At 40.9% G+C, this 11,951-nt stretch overlaps 1 protein-coding gene across 1 annotated transcript; it reads left to right on the plus strand.

The window, feature by feature from the left end:
- The first annotated feature begins 604 nt into the window (after positions 1–604).
- zc3h12aa (zinc finger CCCH-type containing 12Aa) lies at positions 605–11,384 on the plus strand. Its single transcript, XM_079504625.1, has 6 exons — positions 605–1,002; positions 3,695–4,133; positions 6,142–6,281; positions 8,282–8,516; positions 8,855–8,961; positions 9,181–11,384. The coding sequence occupies exons 2-6, from the start codon at positions 3,742–3,744 to the stop codon at positions 10,218–10,220; spliced, it is 1,914 nt and encodes a 637-aa protein (XP_079360751.1). The 5' UTR covers positions 605–1,002; positions 3,695–3,741; the 3' UTR covers positions 10,221–11,384.
- The last annotated feature ends 567 nt before the right edge of the window (positions 11,385–11,951 follow it).

The raw sequence follows: 11,951 nt of genomic DNA on the forward strand, positions 1-11,951 counted from the left end.
ACGCACGCACACACACACACACACACACACACACACACACACACACACACACACACACACACACACACACACACACACACACACACACACACACACACACACACACACACACACACACACTCTTATGATGAATTCCTGTTCTGTTCTTTGACTACCGGTATATAGAAGTGTCTATTTGTACGTCTATAAAAATGTTTTGATGAATTGAACAAGGTGGACCCTCTTGTAAACAAGTGTAATGCTTAATTGGGTCGTCCACTCACAGTTAACAGTCTTTGTATTGAGTTTGTGCTTGAAATGTACTGTAATTCTGCAAACTGTTAATAAATATTTAAATCAATCAATCACACACCACACACACACACACACACAATGCCTGTGGCTGTGTACTCCACAGACATTGATGCTGCTGGACTGCACGATGTATTGCACGGGCCAAGCTTGACCAACCAGCAGAATAAAATGTGGCAAGGGTGACATCTGGTGGACAAACCTTCCAGTGCTCCCGTGAAGAAATGATTGTGAAACGTGTTCTTGTGGAAGGTAAAGGGAAGGTTGTAGCTCGCTTTAGTACAGTAGCAACAGGCAGTAGGCAGGCTACGACTTGAATCAATGTGTCTGTAAATGTTTTCGTCGCAAGTAAACTGACACGTAATAAATGACTGAGACATACGAACTGTCAGTCTGTCACTGCAGACTGCAGTTAAGTAGTAGGCTATGCCTGTTGTCTGCTGTATAGCCAAGTAGCCTAAAGGTAGTGTGGTAGGTGGCTGACAGCTGAGCTGAAGGCCAACAGAGCTGTTATCTTATCTCTGAAGTATGCAAATAGGCTCTACGTCGAGAGGAAGAACGCAAGAAATGATTTTCTAAGAGAGGGAGGTGCTAAAAGTGAGACCCGTGGCACTGACTTATACTCACTCACTCACTGTATTTCGAAACACAAGGCAATAATAAGTTAGCTCTCGAAATGAACAAGAAGAGAAACACGCCAAAGACGTCAAGGTGAGTTTATACCTACCTGTATAAGCATACATACCGCGATGTATGTAAACGATTTGTTCAGGGACTATAGTATTCTCATCTCATGTTTGCTCTCACGTCCCACAGTGGGAAGCCGGGGTTTCCTGTCATGTCACCTGTAGGCTGTCAGGTATACATACAGTATTCAGTACGTTGTTACAGAAAAGTACCTAAAACCAGAAAACTATTGCTTTTATGCTCCGACGTACGACGGTGTCGCGCAAAGACAAAAGCAAACCTATAAGCTCACTCAAAACAATGAATGTGATTTGACGCGTTCTTGTAAGCTCCTAGGTCGGTTGTTTTGTTATGAGAGTCAATGATCAAACCTAACAGCGTTGATACTAGATTGTGGTTACTTTGTTTTGTATGTCTGACAGCTGTCATATAGTCTACACTATAGACGATCCCGGGGATGACCTCGTTTGTTTGACTATGAAAATATAATATAAACATTCCTAGCTCATGCATTTAAATATAACCACGGTCTATTTGTGTATATAATATTCATTCCCAACCTATTACTGCCCCGCCCAAAATACAGCAAATGCAGTTGTATATATTTAATTGATATAGGCCTATAGATGTTGTGTTCATGTAGGCTGTGTTTTAACTTAATAAAAATCTAAATATCTTAATTGTTCATAAAAATAGATTCCTAGAGTTGGTGATGTTAAGTCATATTGATGGGATAGTCACTAGTTAAAGTTTTGGTATTAGGCCTACACTAATTTCAAGTGAACCAAACTACTCTCCATTTTACTGGGAGCCTCCTCATGACCCCTGGGCATCAGCGGACAGCACAGCACAGAGTCAATCACATACAGTACTCTGTAGTGGTTCTGAAACCACAGATAGATCTAGATAGGTCAGATAGGTCGATCTAATTTCCCCATAGCTCTGAGAGTGACCAAATGGACCTGTCTCAGAGTTACCCCTGTAAGGGTCCATTTGGAACCTCCTCAAGGAACCCTGGTCCCTGGACTGCACTTTCAGAACCACTGACATTTTTGTCCTACAGTAGACAATAAATTCATATCTCCACTGCTATTGGTTAAATGTGTTTACCGTATTATTACATTTGGTTGGTTGGTTGGTTCACTGATTGTTGAGATCAGATTCTGAGAACAGAGCTAAGTAAACTAGACCTAAGCCTTGTCATAACAGGCCCACACAGACCCACACAGTTTTCTCTGTCGGGTGGAAACCTCATGTGTCCAAAACTTTATGAATATCACACTTCTAAATTGCATTTGATTTTCACAGTTTTCTCTGTCGGGTGGAAACCTCATGTGTCCAAAACTGATACTTTCCAGGATTCAAATTCAAAAGTAGCAAAAGTATAGCAGATCGACAAGCTTGAGCTGGCATATCTGCTACTATTGATGCTTTTGTGTGATGCTGTAGTACAGTGGTTTTCAACCAGTGGTCCAGGGACCACGAGTGGGCCTTGAGGGTGGTTCCAGGTGGTCCCCAGCTAAATGATGGAGAGTTGCTAACCAAATGGATCCTTATAGATCTTTAACTCTTGAGAGCGTAAAATTAAACCAAATGGACCTATACGGGTCCATTTGGTTTCATTTTACGCTCTCAAGAGTTAGATTATTGTTAAACATCTGCATTACTTAATTTACAAGAAGTCTACACAATTAGAGAATGTAGAATAATTGTTATTTTGATCAATGTTTGCCTGGTATCTCTCCTATAAAACATCAATACAGCATTATCAAACGACAACAAAATATTCTTTAGTTTGGGGTCTGAGAGGCTAAATGTCATAAAATGGTGGTCCTTGGCTCAAATGCCAAATAAATAATGGGCCTTGATACAAAAAGGGTTGAAAACCACTGCTGTAGTATGATCAAGTAGGACATTCATTTACGAAAAGGCACAACAAGTTAGTATACAAGTTAGTTTCTGCCTGACAGATGTCAAATAGGCCCCTATACCAGTGGTTTTCAAACAATGTGACGAGTCACACTGGTGTGCCGTGAGACAAGTCCAAATATGCCTTGAGATTTTGTGATAACCACACATTATTTCTGCAATAATCATGTATACAACTAGTATACAAAACTAGTATACAAAATGTTATTAATAATGTTTTTCCTGGCCTGGGCCATGGCTCAGCGGTCCAGGCACCTTGGCTGGTAATCCAGTCTGGCAGTGTGCCCGATCCCGACGGCCTTTCCTGTCAGCCTACTGTCTGTCCCTCCATAAAAAAATATAAAATAAAGGCGAAAGCCACAAAAAAAAACATTTAAAAAAAAAAATGTATTTCCTTATTTACCATCAGTACTTGCATACGTATGTGCATACATATTTCTGAGGCAAATTTTAACTACTTTCAACCTTGTGTCACAATTTGTGTCATCTGTGTAAAGTAATTTTTGCCTATCTGCAAGCTCACAACGTGTCGCACTGTGGCATGTTGTGAGTTGTTGATATGCTATTTTTGCTGTTTATTTTGTTTTTTGTTTTTTTTTAAAACATTTCTTCAGCCCTAGTACATTAATTTGATTATTGGTACCGGTCATTGTCAGTCATTTCTTTTAAGTTATTCATCATACCTATCTTCAATTATTTGCATGACAATTCATAGTCATTCATAGTCAATAGTAAAAATGACATGATGATGACTGCCCTTCTAATCACCTGTTATCTTCCCGTATAGTCCTGCCATGAATATCATCCCAAGACGAATGCAATAGACACTCCAGAATGGATCAGGCCTGCTGCAGCCCGGACCCTGCTTTGGGTCAACTGGATCCAGACAGTGGTGAGCTCCAGGTCAGGGTCGACTTCTTCAGGAAGCTGGGCTACTCTGCCACAAATGTGAGGCATGTGCTAACGAAGCTGGGCCTAAGTACGGACACCAATTCTGTACTAGGGGAGCTGGTTAGAACCAGTGGCACCTCCGTGCCACTCCCCAATCACAGCAGTGACGAGAGGGGCACAGGAGGACACAAGGATCCCCTAGTTGCCCCTGCTTTGGTTCTTCGGCCCCACAGACGAGCCACACCACCACCACTACCATTGCAGCTGGAGGACAGGAGTGACACAGACACTGAACTAAAACCCATTGTGATCGATGGCAGCAACGTTGCCATGAGGTGAGCTTGTGTAAATTGCATGTGATCACTGTAGAACAGTTTAACCAATAACATATACAGTAGCTTAGCTTTAGCTCAACCACTTAAATCCATTATTCTTAATTGAACCAGGGTCCCCCAGGGGGTCTAGTACTTGGTTCCCCTCTCCCCTCCTTTTTTTACCCCTTTGCACCAAATCTGTTCACCAAATATAACTGAGCTACAAAATCACACATTGTGTCACACTGTGATAGTTGATGCATTTGCGATCTTGTAGATCTGCTATTTTCACCGAATGTTTGCCTATTATGAAATTCCCAGAATACGGTAGGGTTCATGTGGTTAAGTTCTCATTCTCATACACAATGTACTTGGCAATAACTCATTCCTTTTGTTGATGATCCACTTGCAATGGCATGCATTGCAATTCCAATTTGTTTGGTTCTGCTCGATGCTTTCTTGATGCATTATGATTACACCTGTCTCTGTGCCTGCAATGTGTATGCTAGGGGTAAACATCCCAGGCTGTCATTACGTGTTCCAACGTCTTATACTGCTGGACATAAAAATACCTGTAAGAAGACACGTCAAACCTGCCTCTGCATGCTTTTGTTAAGGTCATTGCTTCAGTATGCAAATCTCAGACACACACCTCAAAGTCTCTGCCTGGCAGAGGCTCTGCAATGCTATTGCATACATTGAACAGCCCGCAGGCTTATTCGCACAAGAGTTCACTCAAGGTTTTTGGTGTTTACACAGTTCAAATATGTATTTGCATCATTTTAATTGTCTGATCCTTTTCCAATAAGACACAAGATCAACATTCTAACATGGTTAGAGGGATTATGCAAATCTTGCATGCATCTTGACATGTCATTGAATTACTAGTGAGTTAAAAGAAAACATGGACATTGAGATGTATTTACTCAGTGTAGGCATGTCTGTTTTATTTTTGCAGTATATAGATAGTATAAAGATTAGAATCTTTTGATGTTATGAGTACTTTGACCCTTTCATTATTTCAATGGCAATAATGTGAAAAAACCTGAATGAGTGGAGAAACATAAGGAATGTAGATGCTTCCATACACTGCAGTTACGCAATTAACATGCTGTCCTGCTCCTATTAAAAACGCAGAGCAGGCCTAGTTGACATCGATTTTGGATCAAGATGGCTAAAGAAAAATATCTAAGCGACTATGAAAAAGGGCTTATTATTTAGGCACGGATGGCAAGAGCTTCAGTCACAGACCTGGCTGGTGTTTCAAAAAACGGAATAAAGTGACATCTGCATTTCGATCTAATGGAAAGGTATCAGTAAATGGGGTTGGAAATTGCCATTTCATTGATTATGGTGCTCGTACATTAGTGAAATATATAAGGGGGGAAAAAAAGATAAACTTCCTCAGGTATCTAAGAATGTCAATGCAGGACGTGATCAGAATGTGTCAGCAAGCACAGTCCAGACAACTAGAGAGGGAAGTTATATTAGAGTTCAGTGGGGGCAAAAAACGTGACTGGTCTACAAACCAGTGATATGGTCATATGAGTCATCCTTCACCATATTCTCAACAAGTGAAGTGGTTGAGTGCGTGTGTGGCATACACCAGGACAACAGTACTTTGGACTGATGGATTAGACACATACTTTCTCCACAATCATCATCAATACACCAAATGAGGGAATATGTTTTGTTAGACTGGTGATTCCAAACCTTTTCTGGATCAAGACCCCAACTGAAAATCTCAAGCGCTCATGGCCCAGTGGTCCACCCATCTGATCTGACCACTTGACGGCTGTAACCATTCTACAAACTGTTTGTATTTTCAATCAATCAATCAGTCAGTCAAGTAGTCAGATCGGTTTGCTTAATGCATTTTCAGAGCATGTTTATTTTAAACAACACTCAAATTATTTTCAGAGATTTACAGAAAAAGACCACCAGCGGGCCCCGGGCCACAGGTTGAGAATCGCTGAGATGGAGCACTATAGCTTATTAGTCATTTACAGTAATGTTCTCTCTCTTCCAGTCATGGCAACAAGGAAGTGTTTTCCTGCCGTGGTATTCAGCTGGCAGTGAGTTACTTCCTGGACAGAGGGCACACTAGCATCACAGTGTTTGTTCCCACCTGGCGCAAAGAGCAGCCGAGACCCGATGCCCCTATCAAAGGTGAGGACATACCGCCTTAGTCCAATGTTTCCCAAACAGTGGCTCGGAATTCATTTGTCTGTTGCGGATCCATTTTCCGTGGGTCCCTTTATTTATTTTTTGTTTCCTATTAAATGTTGTCATAATCTCGCTCATTAGTCTTGAGCTAAAATGTAGTCTGAGCCGGGGTTAGTAGGGTGCATTGCGTTCTACAAAAAAAATTATTAGATTTTTAAGAACACTTTTCAAACACCTTCACTTTTGTCAGATTTTATAACGGAACTGCCCTCAGGGCTCAGTCGCTTATCTGACTTAGTAGACCGAGATTCCCATGATAACTACAGTATTGTTGAGAAACTGTATACTTTTCAATGTGTCAATAAGGCTATAACTATTACATTGATGCCAAAGACACTGTGTGAAAACTGTGATGAAGACCAGTTGGCTACCGGCATGTTAATAATATAAACCTTAGTAACTTAATCTATGTTAGAGCATTTTTCTAAACCTAGAACCTTAATATTGCCTTGACATGTACTATAGTGTGCATTTAAGATACAATCTTTGCCAATGGTGTATAAAGGAACATTGTCCAAACATCTTTTCATTCTTGACACATTTCTTTGGTAGGTGTGGTAGTATCGTAAAATCGTATTATTGCACCTTCTCTGTATCGAATAGAACAGTAACCCTACATTGACCATGGAGTTTATTATTCAAGCCAAAACATAATAGTAAAAGGCTGGACCAGCATTCTTTTTAAACTGATGCATCACCACCTTGTGTCTGTGCCTTTCATGATTTAACAAGCCTAAAGTTTGGGTGTGGTGAGAGTTCCAAAGGTTCTATATCATCTCACCAGGAGGTAAAAATAACCCTGCAGTAATTCCTGGGAAACCCCCAGCAGGAAGTACAGCTGTGTGGGTTTTTGTTTCCCCCTCACCTACTTTACTGGCATTTGAGTTTATTTTACGGCTGTTGATCAACCATAGTGAATGGGTTACGAGGGTTACTGTCGTTCTGAACAGAGGGAATGGAGGAAGTACTTTGTAGGAGCCGCTAACAAAGCCACATTGAGCCATTCTTAGTTGTAATCCAGCCTCTCAGAATATCCATAAAATGTATTAAAGCTTAGTTTCAGTGGGATTTGAATCTATATTAATTACAATCTACACACAAGTGCCTTTGTGTTATGTTCTCATTCATTAAGTTGGCAGTTTCAGTAATGTGATATAATGTACACACTGGGAGTAATGCCTGGTGCTGTTTGTACAGGTGATGTAATACCTCCAGTCTCTTCCTTGGAGTTGTATGAGTGATTGCTAAGGCTCTGAATATGTACTGTCTGTGTTTTTGTAACATATATGGTCTTTTCTTGAATGTTTCGTTGGGGTGAAGCCCAAATGATGCAATGTTGAAATTACCAACTTTGCATGGCAAGTTGCAACAAAAGATTTCCAAAATTATGACCTACTGAACATTGACAAATATGTTTGTCCCCCCAAAACGTAAATAGTTCCTTACCGCCACACCTGTATGTCAAGTGTTTTTCCTAATTTCAGTCTTATATGTATGTGTGTAGGTGTATGTAGACGTGTGTGTGTGTGTGTGTGTGTGTGTGTGTGTGTGTGTGTGTGTGTGTGTGTGTGTGTGTGTGTGTGTGTGTGTGTGTGTGTGTGTGTGTGTGTGTGTGTGTGTGTGTGTGTGTGTGTGTGTGTGTGTGTGTGTGTGTGTGTGTATGGGTGTATGTATGAAAGTATGTACTTGTGTATATGTATGTAGGTGTGTATGTATATTTTTTCATTTATTTACCTTTCTTTCTGTCCGTGATTTGTTTTGATTTGATGTTATGCTTTATTAATTCTGATGTTCTTGATTGTTCTTTATGATTGTTGTTTTTTAATCCTGTCTGTAAAGCACTTTGTAACTTTTTGTTTGGAAAGGTGCTATATAAATAAAATGCATTCATTCATTCATACTGTAATGCTGTTCTCTAATGGCATTACATTTTGTCCTCATAGACCAACACATACTGACAGAGCTTGAAAAGAGGAAGATAGTTGTCTTCACACCATCACGCCGAGTTGGTGGTAAGCGGGTGGTCTGCTACGATGACCGTTTCATCGTCAAGCTGGCATATGAGTCGGACGGCGTGATCGTGTCCAATGACACCTACCGTGACCTCCAAGGAGAGAGACCTGAGTGGAAGAAATGCATTGAGGAGAGGCTTCTCATGTATTCATTTGTCAATGACAAGTAAGCAATTTCCTTTTCTTTTTAACAGGTTGTCTTTCCTCCTTAGTTAAAGGCACATGTAAGTTTGTTGTTGATGGTTTTCATACTACTATGTATTTACAATGAAAGCCACATCGATAGAGACAATTACTTAATTATATTAATTCTGTCTGTTTTGACTGGACTCGGTGTTCCTACAGTTCCCATCATGCATTTGGCAGACAAACATCCCATGTGTGACTTTTGTTTGACTGGTGGATAATTAGGGGAAAGGGCACAACAGGGCACAGTCTTTGTGCCTTTGTATGTGGATCATTAGAGGGTTTCACCAATAATCACACTGCTGTTTTTCTGTCCAGGTTCATGCCCCCAGATGACCCACTGGGTCGCCATGGACCCAGTCTTGACAACTTCCTCAGGAAGAAACCTCTGCATGCGGAACACAAGAAACAGCTCTGTCCTTACGGTAAGATAATTATATTAGCACAAAACTCGAAATGATTGGAAGTAAGAATGAAAGAGGAACTCATCTATCACCAATGGACTCCCACAATGACTCTCACAGGGTCATTGTCAGGTTTTCCAGTTTAATGTCATGTTTTGGTAAAAAGGAATGTGACACGTACATACAATAAGATGAACCCTAACACTCAGTTTTGTTTGTTTCCATTGTTGTTTTACCCAGATAAAAAGTGCACTTATGGCATTAAATGCAAGTTCTACCACCCAGAGCGAGCAAAGCAGTCCTATCGTTCACTGGCTGATGAACTGCGAGAGAGTGCCAGGAATTGCAGAGGAGATGTAAAAGAGGAAAGAAACCTCAGGTTATTGCCAAGGGGGTCTGACCCTGGATCAAGTCATAACCCTTTCCCCTACTCTCTAGAATATGAGCTGGGGCACAAGCTGTCCCTGGACCAGCGCATTCCATTACATTCTGGTCAGGTCAGTGAGAACACTCTGCTGTACAGGGATGGACACAGACCCAATCAGAACCATACACCTGTTTCAACAACGCCAGGAAGCCAGTGGCAGAAAAACGAGTGGTCCATGATGCACTCGGCCCCCGACCACCCCTATGCCAGCATCTCCTCCGACCACTTGGATTCTGGCCTGGGTTCTTATGAAAGTCAGTGTTCTGACATTTCACATGGCCACAGCCAATCCTACAGGCTCCAACAGCAGCAAGCCTCCAAACCCAGGTATAACCATGACGTTGCCCCACCCTGTAGGTGCTGTTCCCATGTGACACCTTCTGTGGCAAACCAGTGCAATAGCACAAACATAGATCCTCACTCTCAGGCTAGATATGACACCTACTCACCCCATATGTACCATCCCAACATCCGCCATGCCTACAGTCTACCCAGCCAACAGTCTACCCAGCACAGTGGAAACCATCAGAATCAACAGAAGTGCAGGTCAGATCCCTTCCAGTGGCTCCCACAGCCACGGTCAGCCCATAGTCTCCCTGGCCCAGTCCATTCCCCAACCCCCCAAATCCCAAACTGCTACTATGAGGAGCATGGCCACCATACTTGGGCCCAGCCACAGAGGCCGTCTTCTGCTGCCTTTGATCCAGAACGGTTGGAACTCCGCAAGAACCTGCAAGCCATATTCAGCCCGCAACAGGTGGATGCCGTCATGGAGATGTTCCCAAACCAGATGAATGCCCAGAAACTGGCAGCCGAAATCCTTAACATGAAGGCCCATGGAGGGATATTCTGATCATTGATAATCTCATTTCATTGCTGTCGGGTGGAAACATTGTATGTATGTATATGTATGATGATGATGAGGTAGGACATTACCTTGTGGGGAAAAAATCTAAACAAATAGCTGAAATATGGAGTTACAAGGTTTCTGTCTGACAACGATTTGAGTGATTATTGCCTTCTGTACCTGCATAGAAGTAGCCTTTGGTCCTTATTTGTTAACAATAAGAGATTACTTTGATGGGCCAAAACGATAATGGTAATACATTATGGTATCATACTGATACTGATTAATAGTTAATTGTAAGTTAAGTTAGTAAAGGAAAAAGTTCTACATTTATTGGATTACTTGGCTATATGGTATAATGTGCCATATATATATGTATATACTATACAGTATATGTACACCGTATGTGATCTTTTAGCATTTGTGCTAATGAACATTGAGGAGATTTAATCTGTTCACAGTTGTATTTTTATATGACATTTTAAATGTGACCTTGTCATCCATATTTAGGATGAAATGTGCCTCTAGGCTAATAACGGTGTTTCTAGAGTATTGACTGTTGATGCATATTGTGTCAAATGTGTTATACACTTTTTCCAAACTGTGTTAAGTGCCACATTCTTCTGATAGCTACTCTACTGTGTAGTTCTGATGTATCAGCACTTGCTTTGCTATACAGTGTTTCAAGTTACAAGTTTCATCTACAGTATAGTGTATTGTTTCAAGAGTAATGCTTTATTCCTGAGTTGTAACCTACCTTTGCAATGATTTGATTTGAATCTAGCAAGGATGCTAACCTGCACACGTTATTTACAGTCAGTGCCAGTAAGACAAACCTGCCAAAGAGACAGACTACATTTTTGTGAGTAATCACTGTTTCCATAGTAAACTGAGTTTAGTTACTTATGCAATGTGTCGGTTTATTCAATGGACCTTTAAGCAGAATTTCTGGAACTGTTTTAATTAGGATGACAGAGGAGAGGAGGGCTAAAAAAATATCACAAATACATAGCTGCTTGCAGTCACTCGCTTCAGGGAATACATTGGAGATAAAGGCTAAATGGGGATTGGAAATTAATGTTATAATAGAGGATGGGGAATGGGTGTTGGCTTGTGACGGAGGTCACAAAATTACAAACAGCCCAGTGTGGCAGTGTGGAATGAAGATAATTGGAAATAAAATAAATATATACTGTATATATATATATATATATATATTTGTTTTTTTAGTGGTGCACCGTGCAAACCACAACAACTGGCTTTGTACCCGTGTACCCGTGTTTGTTCGTACCAAAAAAACGAGCATGGTTGCTAATACTTGCTATGGTTAGTGACCACGTCACTGTAGTTGCACCACTCAGTTCACACGGGTGTGATTTTTCTTTTTTTAGAACACCTTTCATGATATCCAAATTTGATAAGAATAAAACAGAGTTGTGTTGCAAGCAGATTGGTGATCATACCCATATTTTCTGGGATTGCCCTAAATTGAAAACCTTTTGGAAGGGTATACATACTGAATTATTCTCTTAATATAGATTTACCATTAAACTCAAGAGTGTATATAATTGGAGTGGTTCCAGAGGGGTTGGCAAATAACCAGGTGGTTTACATTTTGCTCATTCTTAGCAAAAAGTATTATGACCCTGTCCTGGATTTGACCACTACCACCTACAATTAATCAATGGCTTGAGAGTGTATACTATGGAAAGAATTACTGCTAAGCTGAGCTCCAGG

This window comes from Electrona antarctica (genome assembly GCF_951216825.1).
Source record: "Electrona antarctica genome assembly, chromosome: 6".
NCBI lineage: Eukaryota > Metazoa > Chordata > Actinopteri > Myctophiformes > Myctophidae > Electrona > Electrona antarctica.